The sequence below is a fragment of the Melopsittacus undulatus genome, chromosome 7 (assembly GCF_012275295.1).
Source record: "Melopsittacus undulatus isolate bMelUnd1 chromosome 7, bMelUnd1.mat.Z, whole genome shotgun sequence".
Taxonomy (NCBI): domain Eukaryota; kingdom Metazoa; phylum Chordata; class Aves; order Psittaciformes; family Psittaculidae; genus Melopsittacus; species Melopsittacus undulatus.
Genome location: NC_047533.1, coordinates 12,355,002 through 12,373,994, shown reverse-complemented (window position 1 = coordinate 12,373,994; position 18,993 = coordinate 12,355,002). Strand labels below are relative to the sequence as shown.

At 40.2% G+C, this 18,993-nt stretch overlaps 1 protein-coding gene across 1 annotated transcript in view; it reads left to right on the top strand.

Moving 5' to 3' along the window:
* The first annotated feature begins 2,699 nt into the window (after positions 1 to 2,699).
* The window catches only part of MAN2B2 (mannosidase alpha class 2B member 2), a 33,401-nt gene continuing 17,107 nt past the window's right edge, over positions 2,700 to 18,993 (top strand). The window contains exons 1-6 of the mRNA XM_031048452.1: positions 2,700 to 2,858; positions 6,372 to 6,518; positions 10,175 to 10,280; positions 12,660 to 12,832; positions 13,974 to 14,089; positions 15,088 to 15,265. Of these exons, the coding sequence (XP_030904312.1) occupies positions 2,733 to 2,858; positions 6,372 to 6,518; positions 10,175 to 10,280; positions 12,660 to 12,832; positions 13,974 to 14,089; positions 15,088 to 15,265 (846 nt within the window). The 5' untranslated portion in view covers positions 2,700 to 2,732. The remainder of the gene's footprint in view (positions 2,859 to 6,371; positions 6,519 to 10,174; positions 10,281 to 12,659; positions 12,833 to 13,973; positions 14,090 to 15,087; positions 15,266 to 18,993) is intronic.

Here is an 18,993-nt window from a genome sequence, read left to right as displayed (position 1 = left end):
AAACCTGTTATCAAGCAAGCTTAAGTGCACTGAATAGTGACCTTTATCTCCACTGGAAAAATGTTCAGGGGAATGGCAAATTCTAGCTAAAACAGTCAGCTAGAGTGAACTTGAGTTAATAAACACCTTTATTCTTATAGACATTCACCCCAAAAACATGACAGGAGTGAAATGCAAATGTACATTAATTGTTCTGTTCACCAGGTAGCTTTCCTAGTGTTTAACACAACTGTGACTCCTTAGCCTAGAGCTGGCAGTATCTTGCCTACACCTTCTGCCATTTGGAGGTGACAGTGTCAGAGGCCCATGTATAACAGCTCAAGTCAAAGAGAGCAAATGCACTTTGTATGGGCAAATGAGAAAAAAGAGCTTAAGAAATAACATAGGAGGACTATAATCAAGCCATACTAAGAGATTAGGAGCCAACAAGAGGATAAAATACCCATGTAGGCAGCTGTCACAGCACAGTTACGTTGGCTCTTCCATCTAGCTTTTTGCTGTTTGTGACACTGTATATACATAGAATCATAGAATAGTTAGGGTTGGAAAGGACCTTAAGATCATCTAGTTCCAACCCCCCTGCCATGGGCAGGGACACCTCACACTAAGCCATGTCACCCAAGGCTCTGTCCAGCCTGGCCTTGAACATTGCCAGGGACAGAGCATTCACAACTTCCCTGGGCAACCCATTCCAGTGCCTCATCACCCTTACATGGTGGGGAAGCATTATTTTCAACTTAAATTCTACTTGATACATACAGTCATCCTTTTTTTTTGCAGCAAGTGAAGACACTCCTGATACCTTTAGGGAAACTGTGGGCAGTTTGATTCCATTTTGCCTAATAAAGTTATTCTGTTCAAATATTTATATTCTTCTTCACTCTATCCAAGACAGTGTCACAGTGTGGCCTTTGTGAAAGAAGAAGGAGGGCAATTACACCTTCTGAAGAAAACAGGTTTATAATAGGAGTACAATGTCCTGGAAACATTCTCAGCTGCTTTTAGAAACAAAGCAAAACACCAACACTTAAGCTTTCCTGGGAACTTCATCTAAATTACAAAGACCATAATACCTTCTGGGGTAAAAAACCCACCAGTTCATTTAGAGAGCATGTGTATATATATCCCCAAGCCATATGTTTGCTGGATGTGCACTAGCTTTCTTGGAACTGGAAAGGTTTAAGCTGATGATTTGCGAGTATCGTAGATCTGTATTAAAGCTTCATCCAACTGCTTACAGTGATACTAACTCCCCTTAGAAATGACCTACAGACCTCGATTATTGCTCTTTATGACAAGGTATTATCATAAATAAAATTAACCTTAGCATTTAACTGTTAACTGCTTTTTTTTGGACAAAAATTTAGTCTATCATATTGATTAGCAAACAATGGTCCTGCTTTGGCAGAATCCAGTTGCATTAAATTTAATTATTCTAAAATGTAACAATTTTACACTGTTCAACTCAGTGTTTGGCAGGTAAGGTAGCATGTGCTCATCTTTGATTTCTAAAGTGAAGGGATAGATGCAAATCACACTTATGTGAGCTAGTCCTACAGGTATCTTGAGTATTGAGATGGGTTAATTTGCACCCAAGTGCCAGCTAGTCCAGTGAGAATGAATCTTTGGCTTTTATCAGTGTAAGTCTACAGATAGATGGACAGTTAAGCCATTTTTGGTTGTTTCTTTCAAAGAGAAGACTGGTTTAACTAGGTTTGAAAATGGGTGACTCTAAATCAACACAAAGTGGGAGCAGGCACCACCTTCATCTGATGTCCTTTCCTTTGGCACTGTTGGAAATTGGCAAAGAGTGTGGGATTGTTTGTCATTTCAGGATTGTAGGGTTGTTAAAAGCATGTAATCGACTCCAACTATAACATAAGTTCTACTACAGTGTATTTTAGAGTCAAAGTTTAAAAAACAGCTCAATCTGCTTTAGCTTTTAGTATTACAATGAGGTACTGGGCAGAAACTGGTGCAACTGTAGACAAAACTTCTGAGGAGATTGGGCTACATTATCCTATAATGCTTTTTAATTATAGGCTGGATTTCTTCCTTTTCACTGGAACTTTGTGTAGACACAAGACTGCCTTTTCGGTTCTCAGTACAGGGCCTACCTCTTGCTAGGAGCAATAAAACAAGTGTAAATAAAACCAATGTAAATGGGATCAGAAGGTCAAATACATAAATTCGATGTTGCTATAGCTCCAAAGATGCATACAGGCATCTGTGATTAACCATTATACCTTAAAATAAAGAATTCACATTCAATTCAGAAGAATGTGGAACAAATAAATAAATTTTAAAAGCCAAGGATTTATAGTTGTATTTATAGTTGTCAGAACTCATCATCGCTCAGAGCAATCCAGTTGTATGAGAAAACCAGCCCCGGAGTTATCAGCAGGAGCCAGCCGGACCTGGGGCTGTGTTTTTAGCTGGCTCTTGCACCCTGCTGTAGGGATCTCAGCCCCCTACGGGGCAGCTCGGGTCTGCCACAGGCACCCCTCCTGCCTCAAAATCCTCCCACGGAAAACCGCTGTAGCTTCTTGCTAACAAAGCAGTGACCCGAGCCAGCCGCACGCCCCCCCCCGGTGCAGGCGGTGCCGCGGGTCGGCAGCCCCGCTCCTGGTCCTTGCTTCCCGCTCCCTCCCCGCCTAGGGGTCGCCGTGCCGGGAGGCGGTGCTGGGCCGGCGGGACGCGGAAGTGAAGCGGGGAGCTGGTGGGGAGCCGCCATGCGAGCCCCGCTGCTCCCGCTGCTGCTCCTCAGCCTGCTGCCTTGGGCCCATGGCAGCGGGGCGCTGCGGGCGTTCGTGGTCGCCCACAGCCACATGGACGTCGGCTGGGTGTACACGGTGCAGGTGGGGCCCTGCGGAGCGGGGCTGGCCGGGGTGGGAGCGGCAGGGCACGGCACGGCACGGCACTGTACGGCGGCTGTCGGGTAGGGCTGGGCCTGGCGCTGCCCCAGCCTAGCGCCTTCAGGCTCGTAAAACTCTCCGGAGTCCCGTAGCGATGACTGCGGGGTTCCGGCTGGTCCTGCACCACCGTCCGCAGAGAACTGCGGACATCCCTATCCTTGCGTCCCGCAGGGATGTATCCGTGTCCCGGCAGGTGCATGTCCTGTTGGAAGGGTGCTGGTCATCTGCGGGATCCCGACATAGGAGGCATGGTTAGCTTGGGAACTGTACCCATGAATTTTAGGGTTATGTGTGCCTGTGTTCTGCAGGATGCTCCTGAGGGATTCCCCAACCCCCACCCTACTGTTTTTTAAGGAAGACCTTCGCTCTGTTGGATGTTGAGCTTTGATCCTATAGCAGATTTTCTTGGTCCTTTTGTTTACCTTCTGACTAAGCCAAAACCCCAGGAAAACTGTGTGCTGTTACCTAGAGAATAGAGCAGGACCCAGGCCCTCGATGGCTGGGGTAGGCTTGGAGCCTTGTCCCACAGAAGTGTAGGAGCAATGTGGTTTTTGTTAAATGAGATGTAGAGCAATGGAGCATTAATGGCTTTTATATTTGCTAGTCGAAATCCTGACTCTTTCACTACCAGTATAAATTGCTTTCATTTTAGGTGAAAGATGCTGGGGATACTTAACTCACTAGTGTGAAATGGCATCAGATGTTTAAGAGTAGCTGTAATAAAAAAGGACTAGTGGCTCGCCAAGGAATCCCTGCTGTGCATTTATTTGTCTTCCCTTTTTAGGAAAGATTAGTGAATTTCTCTTTTAATACCTCAAACTCCCACTCAGAAATTGCAGGAGAGAACACAAAATTAATTTTTATTTTGGGTCAGTTCGTGGTTGAAGATCTCCTCAAGGAGAAATGAAACACTTCTTTTTAAGAACATGCAATTGCTTGAAGCCTCAGTGCCTGTGTTATTAAATCATAAGCATCAGCAATTCCCATAGTAAAAAACCACAGAGGTTACCTGTGCGTCATTTCAAATACTTCTGTAGTAAAGTGAAACGTGGAGGTAACTTTGGAATACTGGTATGATCCCAACGTATTTTACATTTTTGGTTTGCTTTGTAAGTAGGTTTCACTGGGGACTGACAACATACTGGTTTCTTAGTGTTTTATTTTTCCATTTATAAAGCAAAAAATAAGCATTTTATTTATAATAGCAACCTTCATTGTGTGCTGGAAATTATAGCATTGGTGGAGAATTACAGCATTGGTTTTATAATAAAAATAGTTTCCTCTCGAAGCAAACAATCTGTTGCAATCTGATAATAACAGTGGTACCATAACTTACACAAGATGTGTCATCTCACTGATGTATCTTACGTAAAGGTGGGAAAGATACCTCGTTGTCTAAAATGCAATACAAAACAGTTTTTACAACATGCTAGAAGTTTAAAATCTATATTTAAGTAGGAAAAATCTTACCTCATTATTTATACTGGGTCACTGCTTATTGTTTCAGTGTATCTTATTAGCTGATAGAGGATGTGAACTGGAAAGAAAATGCTTATTATTGCTTGCAAGTATCCTGCTTTGTGAGAACAATTGTCATTCCCACCCAGACAACTAGGCCTTATAAACTTTGTAGGATTGGGTAATATCTTACTGCTTAGTTCCAGCATAATTTGAATCAGAATAAAGACTGGCTTAGCTTCATCACCAAAATACCTCAAGAAAATATTTTCAGTAAGTTTCCACACAGATTATTTTAGTGTTGTATTAAATTTGAAAGTCCTTGTTCAGCTCTTAAAATTTAGCGTACTCCACTTAACTATTAACTGAAACTGAGCTTGATGTTGTAATCATTGTACAGCTACTTGGAATTTAGAATGTATTGTTTGTAGCCAGTTGCCAGTGAAAAGTGAAAATTCCTCAGCAGTCATTGGAGTTTGACGTTCTTGGGTATTAGTAAAACTTAAAAGCTATGCCCTTAGTTAAATTTCACGTTGTATTAAGCATCTAATCATAATCTTGATTTTAAAGAACCCTTAAGAGCTGATCAGGAGATCATTGAACAAGTAATTATTTAGATAAGCACTAGAGTATTTTAAGCCATTCGTCCTACACTCAAATGTTTCCCCTTTTCTAATGACACTTCAGCATTTTTACAAAAATAGTTGGAAAGCGAGAGGTTAGGAATAGCTCGTTTCTGATTCAGATCATGTCATTCCCTTCTAATGTCAAAATGCGATTATTCAAAATGCCCATTAGTTTTTGGGTGGGTGAGAGATCTTTCTGTCAATCACTTTCAGATGCATGTATTTTGGTAAGCATTCTTCAGCAAGTACCAAGAGTTTAAGCAGAAAAGTGTTATGGTTAGTGTTAAACCATTCTTCAGCAAGTACCAAGAGTTTAAGCAGAAAAGTGTTATGGTTAGTGTTAAACCATTCTTCAGCAAGTACCAAGAGTTTAAGCAGAAAAGTGTTATGGTTAGTGTTAAACCTTTCAATGACATGCTGATAACTTCGTTAAAAGGAAACACAGACATTGCAGGAAATCCTAGAACCTTTGCTGCTGCCTTTAGATGTTCTGTGTCACTTTGAAGTTAAGTAAAGGGTGGAAAACTGGATCTGGTCAGCAGCAGTTGCTCTGGCACGGATAAGCGTATGTTAAATATCCTCATATGCACACCTTTAAAATAATGTGATGCTATTAATTTGATACCATACCATATCATAGGATATAACAATGTGATAGTTTATTTGATGGATACAGCTGTCATGTTTGCATTCCAGTAAAAATCCATAGGCCTCATTCTGGAATACAAGTAGCTTTAGGAACAGCATAGACAGGATAAATGCACAAATTCTCACACTGGATGTTTATACATCAACAGTCAAAGAGTTTAATTTTACTGTATCCTAAGACATCAAGCCAAATGGAGTTATTTCACATGACTGAAGGTTCCAGGTCTAACAGTATAATGCACAGCATACGTATCTGTATAGCTGTATTATACTAGTAATGCACACCCACAGCATGAAGTCGTATTTACTCTGAAGAAACAATTCTGATAATTCAGGTCATCAAATGAGCAGACATGGAAGAATAAAATGTGCACATGTGGTTTTTAACTATGTTATTGCGAAGTCTTGTAATTCATGACAAGTAATGAGGGACAAGGTAAGCTGTTTCCCAGTGCATCAAAAAGAAGGCCTGTATTGGTTCCTGCTGATTTTGAGGAAAGCTACACCATGATCTAGTCAGGTCCCCAGTAAGGACATATTTTGGAGCAGAGGGGCCCATAGACTGTGCATAATCAGAGAGAACTCAGTCTTTCCAGGTGTACAAAAGGAAGTGAGCAACAAATGTGAGGTTTACGATCTCTCTTTTCAAGCCCAATGAGTGTTCAAAACAGCCCATTTAATGTAGGCAAAACGGAATTTATTTTCTGCATTTTGTTTCTTGCAGGAAAGCATGCATGCTTATGCAGCAAATGTCTACACGTCCGTTGTAGAAGAGCTAATGAAAGGGAAGCAGCGCAAATTTATTGCTGTGGAACAGGAATTCTTTCGACTTTGGTGGGATGCGGTAGCCACAGATACACACAAGCAGCAGGTAAGTTGTGCTAGAGCCGTGCTTCCTGCTAACAATCTGTGCCCTTTTTCAGGGGACAAGGAAGGGCAAAGTGCTTCCCCATTTGCTTTTTACCCAGGTCTTGTGTAAGCTGTCTCTGAATCTGGTACTTCTTGTGAAAGAAACTTAACTCTAAAAGCAGTTGCAAGAGGTTAAAACTCCAGCTATAGATTAGAGCAGTAGGAAGTAGCAACCTTTGCACTGAAGGCTCTTTAAACTTTACAATTCTTATTTCATCGGTGACTTGACTGACTTGGGGGCATGCTAGTATAAGATGTGGGTGATTCTGAAAGAGACTGTTCTGATACCTGTTAAACATCTGAAGCCTAACACTGCTCACAAGAAGGAACTTTTTTTCTTTCCAGTTAAGTACTGCTCAGAAACCTGCCATTCATAAACAAGGATGATGCAGCAAAGAGGTGACTGTAGATTCAACATTTCTTTCCTAGTAAAGGCACTTGGAAGTTTCATTTGGCACTTCTTTCCTCTGGCATGAAACAAACATGCTGAAATCAAAGTCTGAGCTGGTAGCCTAACCAGCTGGTCATGCATTGCATTGCAGTGCAAGATGTTTAAGTTTTGGACCCTAAAGCCAGAGGGTGTACAGGTGCAGCTTCCCATAGGTACTAACTTGGAACTCCATGGTCGGTTTTCTTACCAGGGTCCAGCCAACAGTAGTATATTACTTGTGGTACTTTATATTTTAGTTTGATTAAAGTGCTAGATGTTTAAAGCATCATGTAAAAAAAAAAAGAAACCTCTTGTCTGATTTTGGGGCTTTTTTAACCTTCACTAAATTCTGAAGCCATAACACGTATGCAGCTGATCTTTGTATGAGAGATTTCACTGTGTATAGACAGTTCACTGTTATTGTGTGGGCCCTTTGCCCATACTTGCCTGTTGCAGGACAATTTTCTTGTCGGTTTTTAATTAGAAAAATGTACTGTAAGTCTGGGGTTGGGGAATTAAAGAAAATAGCGTAGGAACTCACTTGTGCAGGGACAGAAGAGTACTCTTAAGTTTCTAAGGTAAGTTCATCTTATTTCAAGTATGTTACACTGCTATAACCTAAATATAAAGGCCCAAGTCTCTAATACCTATTCTTGCTGTTATGTGGGATTCAGAAGAATAAGTGTATGTCACATTTGACTTCAGTTGTGCAAAACTAGTACATATGAGTCACCCTTTAATTTTCTAGCCTAATTATTGATAATTGTTGCTTTATGCATTTTTACTCAGTTCTCAAGTTACTTTGTAGTTGATTCTCTGAAAATTAAAATTATTAAAACCAAATTCCTCTTATACCTGTGTGTGTGTCAAACATTGAATCTTTAATAATATTTAACAGCTATGATGCTTGCTGGTAAGTATCATGTTTATATCATTAGCAAGGTGCAAATATTGGGCCTTGAAATTGGGTCACTCTGGTTACTGTCCTGCTTTCTCCACTTGAACTCTAGCATTAATGATTTTCTGTAGTACAGGCTTTCTAGTTTTAATTTTCCTTTTTCTCCCCCTCCCCTCCCCCCCCCCCCCTTTAGTGATTTACTTGGAATACAGGATTTAATTTTAGTTTCTTTTGGAATGTCTGCTTCAGACTCGAATAATAGCATTTAAAACTAGTAAAAGGTACAGCCAGGTACTGAAGCTGATTTTACAATTCAGACAAGGAGTGACATGTATTGCAGCAGTATTCAGACAGATATGAACCTCTTAGTTCTCAGTACATGTTATTTCCAGAGTATTTTCTTGTGTAAAGAGTTCCTGTCACTTTACCTTGGCTTGATGCCTGGATCTTTTAACTAGCATAGCCACTTCTATCTGGGTTTAGGGATTAGTTGATGATGTAAGGATAGTAGTAGGTGTCCCAAGGACCGCAGGTATCTTCTACTACTGTAGCTGCCTGCTGCTTGTAGTACTGCTGGATCTTTTTCCTCGGTTCCTCATTTGTTTTGCCCAGTTCTGGTAAGCAAAAGCACTTAAAGACATTGTCATTAAAGACATTATTGTTTTTTTTTTTCTAGGATTGGATATTAGTTAAATTACTTGAATTATTTTTCTTGTTTTCAGCCTGGCAGTGGTTCCATAAAACTATTAAAAAAACATTTCCATGTCCCAAAGTTTGGATCAGAGGTATCTTTTGGACATCCATCCAGATGGGGAATAATAGCCACAGATGCTTTTAATGTAGGTCAGGACCATTTCTGTGCTGACACCAGATATCAGTTATCTGGTCTCCCAGCATGCTAATCAGTCACCACAGTCAGCTAGAACTAATTTAGGAATGCTGAGCCCTGAAGCGTTTTCACAACACTGTGAACAAGAGAAATGATTATAATCAAAATTGACAATCTGGCATCCTATCTGAGCAGACACCGAAGGTTCCTGGGGAAATAAACATAATAGCTCTGGAACTGGCATCCTGCATGACAGATTTAAATAAATAAAAAGGGGTGGGGTTAAAAGATGTATTTATATAAACTTTCTTTATATAAACTTTCTTCATTGGAAGTTCGAGCTATCTTTGAAGTTTTAGGTAATGAAGTAACTATAATAAAAACAGAAGACTCCCTAACACTTCTAGAAAGGGACACAACCTATTACTCACTCCCTCATAACCACCACCCTCCACTTCCTCCAGCATATTTGCTAAAAGTTGTACTTGTCAGCATGCAGTCTTTCATAGCATTCAAGCAGTACATGTTTGGAATTCAGTCCATGTATGCAGTTCAAGCATGCCTGTTTCTAGTAGCTGAAGTTAAAAAAAAAAAACCTTGAATAGCTGAACAAGTCATAATATATTGACAATTTTTAAACTAGAAAAAAAGAGCCCAGAATGAAAGTTAGCAGTGGGTTTATCAGGCAGGCAAACCTGCTACATGTGAAAGAGCTATTTCTTAATATACCATTCTGTCTCTCACAAGTTGAGCAACCTGTCTGTGCTTTGAAGGCAAGGCAGATGCATACAGAGCAGAAGGGATATGTTTGTGGCCACGGTGTGATGGCACACCATCTCCCTTCTAGATCCCATAAATCTCAGTCTTCAAACTGTTACAGAATTAGTAGACTAAAGGAAACCCTGGAAGCCTGACCATTGCTGCTTGCATGGAGCTGCATATTGTTCTCTCATCCAGCCACCCAGTGTCTTCACTAAGCCAAGACAGATGCAGCAGGAAGAAGACTTTGGAAGCAGCACTAATATCTTCTGGTATCAAGTAGCACCCGTAACTCCAGCTCTAGCTGTCTTGAGGCAGTATCCAAGACTGGGGCAGTGCAGTGTTATGGGGACATGTCTGCTGTTTAGATAGTATAAAGGCACAGTAACAGCCCTACTGAGAAACACCAGAAGGTTAGGGTCTGCCTGACAGTGCATCCTTTGTGCCTGCTACCTGGTTTCAGTGTAAGCTGGGTAAATCAATGCATTGTGCAGCACTTAGCACTTCCTCCCCACCCATCCACCCTTCTTCTCCTTCTGATAGCACTCAGTACAGTTGGCCTTTTATCCCACTTTTGTCCTGGCTGCCTTCTTGACAAGTTTTGTATTTAGGGGATGTGCTGTGATCTGAAAAGAATTTGCATCCTTTTTGGATAAGACTGAAATGATGTTTATGTTTTGTGCCTTAATTTCAATATCGTAGGTCCATCAGTTGCTTCAGGAAGGACGACTGGAATTTGTCATTGGAGGGCAAGTGATGCATGATGAAGCTGTGACACTAATTGATGATCAAATTTTACAGTTGACGGGTATGCATGTTTGCATTTAACTTGTATTTTTCATTGTTATGACCTTGGGGGGTTTGTTTGTTTTTCATTCCTCCACCCGAAGATTGCTATTATTTTCTTACTCTTTAAGAGCTCATTAAAGCAAGTCTTACTTCTTACTTGCTGGTGGGTTATCTATATAAAAATCTTTGCTTCAAAAAAACCCAGTTCAACAGTTTCTGCAGTAAGGAGAAAGGTTATTGAAAGCTGTTTTGCAGTTTAATTAATGTCAGTTATAAACTCCTTTGGAGAGCACAGCCTTTTGTGTGTGTGTGTGTTTGAGAGATTAAGCTCCTGGAAAGATAGTAATGGCAAAATTGAGGATATGAAATACTCTGGAAGAAAATACCTGGTAGCAATTCAGAGTGTAAGGAGGTTGTATTGTTTAGGGAAAGTCCTCTGCAGAATATAGGCCACAGAATGTCACTGAGATCATCTGAACTTGGTTGAAAGATTTCCTTGATGAAGAAACCCCCTTTTTGTAATCATGATCACCAGCCTCTGTAGAAATATATGCTTATTTCTAAGAGATGCTCTACTTCCAGTTTTAATCTTTAAGCTTCTGCTTCCAGCAATTTATATGTTACACTTCTCATCTGATGGTCTAAAGAGTCTTCTAGTATTTAGATTTATATCCATCTGGTTAATGAAAAAAAACCCAGGATAAATCATGCCACCACTGTGCTATAGATGCTGTGAGGGAATAGCATACTTTTAGGGGCGGAAGCGGATGTATTAGCACCATTGGTCTGGCATGACTCATGTAAACCCTGCCCATTTCAGAGCTACACTCTGGGCAGCTTTCTACATGGGAGAGTAAAGAGTCAGAAAACACATTTATCATTTGCTGAATCTGACTGCGCAGCACCACTGACATTGTTCCTCATCTGTGGGTGTGTATCAAGAGCACAGGAGAGCAGCAACTTTTGTATCTCAGTCACCACAACACATTCTGGCCAAGAGGAAGAGAGGGGATGAACATACTTTTTTCTTATCTGACTCCTGTATTTAAAGGTTGTTATATGGGCTTAGTACACTGAACCCAGACTTCTTCAAAGACCACACTAATATTAACTGAAGACTCCTATTGTTAAATGCAAATACAGCTTTTTCTTTAATTAAATTTAGTTGTGAAAAAAAACATTAATTTAATTTAACAGTTGTTTGGGTTTTTTTAAGAAAAATCAGGTTAGGTAATTTATTCAGCAGCAACAAAAAATATTAATAGATTTTAAAATTCTCATTTATTTGTCCTGAAAGCACTCCACTCAGTTTGAGTACATACAATCAATCGTACACACAATATGTCCTTGTGCTGTGTGTGGAGTTCATCTTGAGAAGGCAAAGACAGTACAGACATTTGGGATATACATTTCATGTCTCCTCCTCTCTGTTCAGCTACCCAAGTTTTCGAAGAGCCTTGCAAACTCTGCTTAAAATATGGTTCAGTCAGGAGAGTTAAAACAAACACATTGTGAGTATTTCCACTAAAAAAGACATTACCCATGGGAAAGATGAAGTGAAAAGAGAATGCCTTGCAACCTCAGTTATTCAAATGTGATATTCAAATTTGGAATGGAGTTAGTCCAAAATAGGGAAAATGGGGTTGTATTTTCAAATAGTTCTGAGCATGATTCCAGAACTATGAAATTAAGATCAACAAATTTATACCATATTTTTTGATGAGGAGGGTCCTAGTGTGATATACTGGAGTTCTGAATAAAATCTGCTGCTTAGCTGCTTGTTTTATTTTCATTTAAATTTTTTGTCCAAATTTCTTGTCTGGTTTGTAGTTTGGGGGTTTCTTTTTTTTGAAACTCATTTCAATACAAAATTAATAACATTGGTTGGAAATAACATCTTATACTAAGATTGCAATTAACCTTTGGCTTCTTTCTTCTTTTTACAGCTGAGGATTGTATTCATATTAGTTTTGTTTACTGGATGGCTTCCTTGTCCCTTTGTCATTGATATGAGACTCAGATTTTCTGAGAATGGGTGGTATAATTTAGGCAAACACAAATTAGACCCCAGCATGTTGTTTTCATGCAGCCTCCAACCTGGCTATTAGCCTTAACCTAAGCTGTATCTAAGTACTTTTTCCCAGGCCTGTCTCTAATCATAATTCCTTTTTGTTGTTCATCTTTTATGATGTTAATAAGTTATACTTGCAGAGCAAAATAAATATTGTCAGCGTGAAACTTTCTGCTGTGAAACATTGAACTCCTGAAACTTTAAATGCTTTGGAAAACAGCAACAAAGAGCTAACCTTTAAGTGCTTATCTGTAACAGTGTATGCCTAGTAAATTTATAAAATGAACTTATAAAAGTGTCCTAACATAAAAAAATCTTGTTTTGCAGAAGGCCATGGATTTTTGTACGAAACTTTTGGGATCAGGCCTCAATTTTCTTGGCATGTTGATCCTTTTGGAGCTTCAGCTACAACGCCAACTCTTTTTGCTCTAGCTGGTTTTAATGCTCATCTTATTTCTCGGATTGACTATGATCTGAAGGCTGACATGCAGAAAACCAAGGTAAGAATACCTATAGGAGTGCAACCCATTACAAGCCTCTATTTACGTGAAGTTAAGATAAGCATCTCTCAGCTCTGTGCAAGGAAATGTGGGTATTTCTCCTCTGAACGTGACATGATGATTGCATATGTTAATGGTGTAATACACTGAATCTGTATAATATGGTCAGGTACTGTCTTCATGATTTCTCATTAAAGATAAAATACCGTCTAGGCTGAAGAAGATACAAAATATGGCCAGTTGGGCAAGGCTAAGTTGGTTACAGTGGTTGTCATGGTTGGAGCATTTATTTGTGCCTGTAAAATTGATAATGCTTGGCTAGTTAGAGTGGCAGCTAATCATGTTCTTACCAAATTCAGTTTTTGTTTCTTATTTTGCCTTCTCTCACGCTGCTTCCCATACACAGTAAATGTTTTTCTTTTCCTGCCACAGTGTTGGACCCCGATCTGTCAACAGTTATACACTAAATTATGTGAAATTAAGGGGCTGTCACTCATATGAGCTGGACATTAAGCAGTTTATATAAAGCTCGGGTGAAGCTCAAGTGTCTCTGAAGAAGACAACAGAACCATAGAATATGGTGAAGCCAGGACCTACCACCTTATGTTTGCAGTGGATTGTGATACTTCCTTTCTGCTGAAATCTTTTATGAGCTTTTGGCAGTCTTTTCCCATTGTTTGTTTGGGTTTTGTGGTTTTCTTTTTTTTTCCCCTGGCACCTGACAATCTGGAGGCTTCTAAAACTATACAAATTCTGTTTCAGTTGATAAACATTGATTCCCATTGACTACAGTGCAATTCACATCACATCTGGATATTTATTACAGGCGTTCAGGTCCTACTAAAACAAGTGAGGTGTACTGCCTGTGATAAGCTAGGCTTACATCTGGATTCTAGCAGTAAGCTGGCAATGTGCTGCCTTCTCTTCTCCATCAATATGAATAGAGAGAGGCAACACAATAGCCTCCTATAGATAACACATAACCTTGCTTGGGGTACTGTTGGCTGGTCTCAAGTAAGAACATCTAAAGTATTACAAGCAGTGGAAGTGAAGATGGGCAGTCTGAAGTCTTCAGTTGTTAATGATGGTATCCTGGCCTTGTCATCAAGAGTAATGATTTCTTACCTTTTTTGTTTTCCAGAAACTTCAGTTTGTATGGCAGGGCTCTCCTTCCTTATCTGAAAGACAGGAGATCTTCACCCATGTTATGGATCAGTACAGCTACTGTACCCTGTCTCAAATACCTTTTTCAAACAGGTCTGAAGATTTCCTAAATAGACAGAAATACTGATCACTTCTGAGAGTTTATATTGGTGGACTTCAAGTATTTTCTTTGCCTGTTTTCATTCAACAGTATGCTACTGCTTTCTCCTAACCTATCGTAGGCCAAGGAGATTCCTAGACTTTGTAGATCTGAGTCAGGATTATGAAGTATCCCCAGGTACCCACAATAATACATGAAGTTTGCTCAGTTCCTAACAATGGAATGCTCAAAAGTGACACTACTGACAAGAGCTAAAAATACTTCAAAACATTGACAGACTTTAAAAATAATGTTTTCTAACACCAAGAGGCTTGGAACACAGGTACAACTTTGAGATATAGATATATATAGATATATAGATATAATGTCAGTCCTTGTAAAACAAATTAGAATAAAACTGTGAAATCAGTTGCTGTAAACAGGAAATGTCCAAAACAGGACTGGGTTTATGTTTCCCTGTCTGGAAAGTTAAGATTTAAAAACACCAGGAAGCTCAGTATTGGCTTGGCTGTTGCTGATTGATTTTCTGTGGGAGATTTTCAGCATTATATTGAGCTAAGATTGTATATATCAGCTGTGTACAAACTGAAGTGACTAAAGTTTCTATTTACTTTGTGAAAAAAATCCAAGGGCTTTTGAAATGTTTATTTTGCTCACTGGCTTATCCTATAAAATACTCTGTAAATGAAGTCTACTTGGAGGAACATCCCCATTGTTACAAAGCTTGCTGTTTTGTCTTACGAGTTCTTTGTTCTGTGCCAGCAAGCAGCAGGGCCTTGGAAAGCTGCACAGTGCAAAAAGAAAACTAGATCTTCCCCCTGCCCCTACACCCAAATACACACTAAAACCTAAATATTAGCAATGAATATAAACTGCTTTTCTTTTGCTTCTTATTCCCTGCATGTCTGCATTTTATCCCAGCACCATTTCATGTGATTTTCCCAGTTGAATAAATCCTGTTCATAGCCTGTTGCTTTCTTCTTCTACTTAGGTCAGGATTTTATTGGAATGGAATTGCAGTTTTCCCAGATCCACCAAAAGATGGTGTTTATCCAAACATGAGTCTCCCTGTTACAGATACTAACATCCATCTGTATGCACAAACCATGGTGGCAAACATTAAGGAGAGAGCAGCCTGGTTCCGAACAAGTGATGTTTTGTGGCCATGGGTAAGTGCCCAGTGATCATATGGGTAAGTGATCAGCATTTGGTTTGGAAGTGACAAGTGCACCTACAGGGTGGAGAGCATGGTACTTTGTTGCTGTATGTACTGCAAAAATGCAGTACATACTATATAATGGAAACTGCTTTTCTAATAAGTGGGCTCCAAATGAATAATTAACACTGACTTTTAAAAACTCAAACTTCCTTCTACAGTCTCCCAGTTGTTTACCAAATCTTCCACCCTACTTAATACAGGAAAAAATGTGGCAAGATTATCAAGATTACCTCTTGCAAAACTATATTTTGTAGTATTGCTCCCCGTTTTCCTCCCCTTGTTTTGTGTATTTAAATATCTCTTTCTATAGCTTCCTAGTATAACATAACTCTATGTTAACAAAAATGATAGCATTAGAAGAAAATGTATTGCCCACTGGGTAGACAAGGTCTTTTATAACTGATTGGTAACCATTTTCTCATGCAATTTTCATATTTTAGTTAGAAACTGAAGCATAGCCCAGCTTGGTCATCCAGACACTTTTTTTCAGCAATGTTCTGTGTTACCTGTACACATAGCACTGATACGCTCTCACTGGTTTTACATCCTTAGGAAACAGTAACTTTTCCTAAACTGAATGTACTGTCTGGTTTTTAATTTTCATGGATGCTGTAGGTCTCATAATTACAATAATGAAGGAGGATGTGTGTGGCTGTTTCACCACAAAATCTGTTGTTGCGAAGAGAACAAATGTTTTCTGACTGATGCAGCATTGAGTCACTGATTTGTTTTTCCCCTGTGTTTGTGACAGTTGCTTATGTTGATTTTTATTTTTGTTCGAAGAGGGTGAAGAGAGAAGTAGGATATAATACTCTGCAGTACTGCTGTGGTGAAATGGGGAGGAAGTTTTGAATAATACAAATAAATTCCAAACATCTAGATCCAAACCTGCAGTTTTGCAGTAATATAAGAAAATTTCAACCTCTGACTTCCTGGTTTGTGTGCTTGTGCTAATGAGTTTTAATCAAAGTAATACAAGTTTGTTATTCATTCATAATGCTACAAGGAAGAAGTTCTTTACTGTGAGGGTGGTGAAGCACTGGAATAGGTTTCCCAAAGAAGTGGTAAATGCTCCATCCCTGTAAGTGTCCAAGGCCAGGTTAGACAGAGCCTTGGACAACATGGTCTAGTATGAGGTGTCCCTGTGCATGGCAGGGGGATTGGAACTAGGTGATCTTAAAGTCCTTTCCAACCCAAACCATTCTATGATTCTATGTAAAGGCATAGAGAGAAATAGACACACTATTATTCCATGTCTCTATAACTAAGCTTAGCTAGTTTTTCATGATTACAAATACTTTGGAGTACTTGGATTTATTGGGTTTTTTTCCCCCTTCAATTAAAATTAAGAAATACACACTTTCCTATTGAAGTTCAGACCTCACATCTAGACTATTGGAACTTTTCTGATGAGTATAGGGATAAACAGGTATTCATTCATGATTTGAAGCACCTTGTTGTGCAGGAGGAGGCACTGAGCTATGGAGCAGTGTAGAAGTTCATACCTGCCTCTCTAGAGGATACAGCAGGAGATGTATTGTCTTAAGGGCTGGAGCTCATCCTTGAGGCTTTTTTTGGCCTGTGTGGTTGAACTAACTGTAATGTATAGCATTCCTGTACAAAGTTCTGTTCATATAGTGAGTGGATGTGATGACTGACTACAGCAGGTTCTCCTGGATATCCTTGCTCTACAGAGCTACACTACTCCTCATCTACTGTTTTGTGTCAGTGTGAGTGTCATCTAGGAGCCCAGCATGTCCCCTTCTGTAGTGCAAAGTGTCTGTTTTTGATGAGGAAGTTGTCTTGGAACATGAGTTGAAAGTAGTGCTCTGTAAATGTGAAGTAGTTTTGACTGGTAAACATCTTACTTCCTCCCCACAAATTTAATTGGAGTCAGCATTAGGAGGTCTGGTTTGCACTGACTGTGGCACATTTCAGTGTGTGGTTTAATGTTTTAGTAGCTCATTCCAGTTTGAATTTGTTTCCCAGTTTGTGCTGTATGCGTACAGAAGATCCCTGGGTAGAAGGAACTTTTCTGGTTTGGAAGTGGAATTTCTTAAAACACCTAGTAAATAGAGAAGTCATGGGGGTAGCCCTCTCATCTGGAAAAGAGAAGGGAGAGTATTTGCCTTTGAGTTCAATTAAACTCATCAGGTTCAACTCATTGAGCCCATCATCAAGGTAAAGGTTGAATTGAAAGATGGCATTGCAGAGAAAACAGAACCTTTTTTCAAAACTTCTGCTAGAGTTTTCAATCCAAACGGTTGAGACCATCTTTATTTTGAAAATGAAACCAGGGTTTTATGTGGCCTCCACAGCAAAGTGTTGACTTCTTTTACAATGTTTTCTTTCTCAAGTGCAGAGACATGAAGGTATCAATATTGGCCTTTTTATGTGGAAAAGGTTTCTTTGCATGCTATTGTGCTTCAAATCAATGTCTTTAATAGTGATAACTGAAGAATACACGTGGTGCCATGGCTGAGTAACACTTTCATTTTCCTATTTTACTACTGTAGTTGAACAAAGTTCTGCTTACTTAAATAATGCCTTTTTTAAACACTTGTATGTGCAATCTGTGTTGAAACAGAAGGCAGAAGATAGAATAATAGAATCATAGAATAGTTAAGGTTGGAAAGGACCTTAAGATCATCCAGTTCCAATCCCCCTGCCATAGGCAGGGACACCTCACACTAAACCATGTCACCCAAGGTTCTGTCCAACCTGGCCTCGAACACCACCAGGGATGAAGCATTCACAACTTCCCTGGGCAACCCATTCCAGTGCCTCACCATCCTTACAGTAAAGAACTTTTTCCTTATATCCAATCTAAACTTCCTCCACAAGACTTAACCCATTACCCCTTGCCGTATCACTACAGTCCCTAATGAAGAGTCCCTCTCCAGCATCCCTGTAGGCCCCCTTCAGATACTGGAAGGCTGCTATGAGGTCTCCATGCAGCCTTCCCTTCTCCAGGCTGAACAACCCCAACTTTCTCAGCCTGTCTTCATATGGGAGGTGCTCCAGTCCCCTGATCATCCTCGTGGCCTCCCCTGGACTTGTTCCAACAGTTCCATGTCCTTTTTATGTTGAGGGCACCAGAACTGCACACAATACTGCAAGTGAGGTCTCATGAGAGCAGAGTAGAGGGGCAGGATCACCTCCTTCGACCTGCTGGTCACGCTCCTTTTGATGCAGCTCAGAATGCGGTTGGCTTTCTGGGCTGTGAGCACACACTGAAGCTGGCTCATGTTCATTTTCTCATTGACCAACACCCCCAAGTCCTTGTCCACAGGGCTGCTCTGAATCTCTTCTCTGCCCAACCTCTAGCTGTGCCTGGGATTGCTCCGACCCAGGTGTAGGACCTTGCACTTGTCATGGTTAAACTTCATGAGGTTGGCATCAGCCCACCTCACAAGTGTGTCAAGGTTCCTCTGGATGGCATTCCTTCCCTCCAGCATATCAACAGAACCACACAGCTTGGTGTCATTGGCAAACTTGCTGAGGGCACACTCAATCCCACTGTCCATGTCAGTGGCAAAGATGTTGAACGAGACCAGTGCCAACACTGATCCCTGCAGGACACCCCTCGTTACTGGTCTCCATTGAGCCATTGACCACAACTCTTTGCGTGCATCCAGCCAGCCAGTTCTTTATCCACTGAGTGGTCAAGTTGTGCAA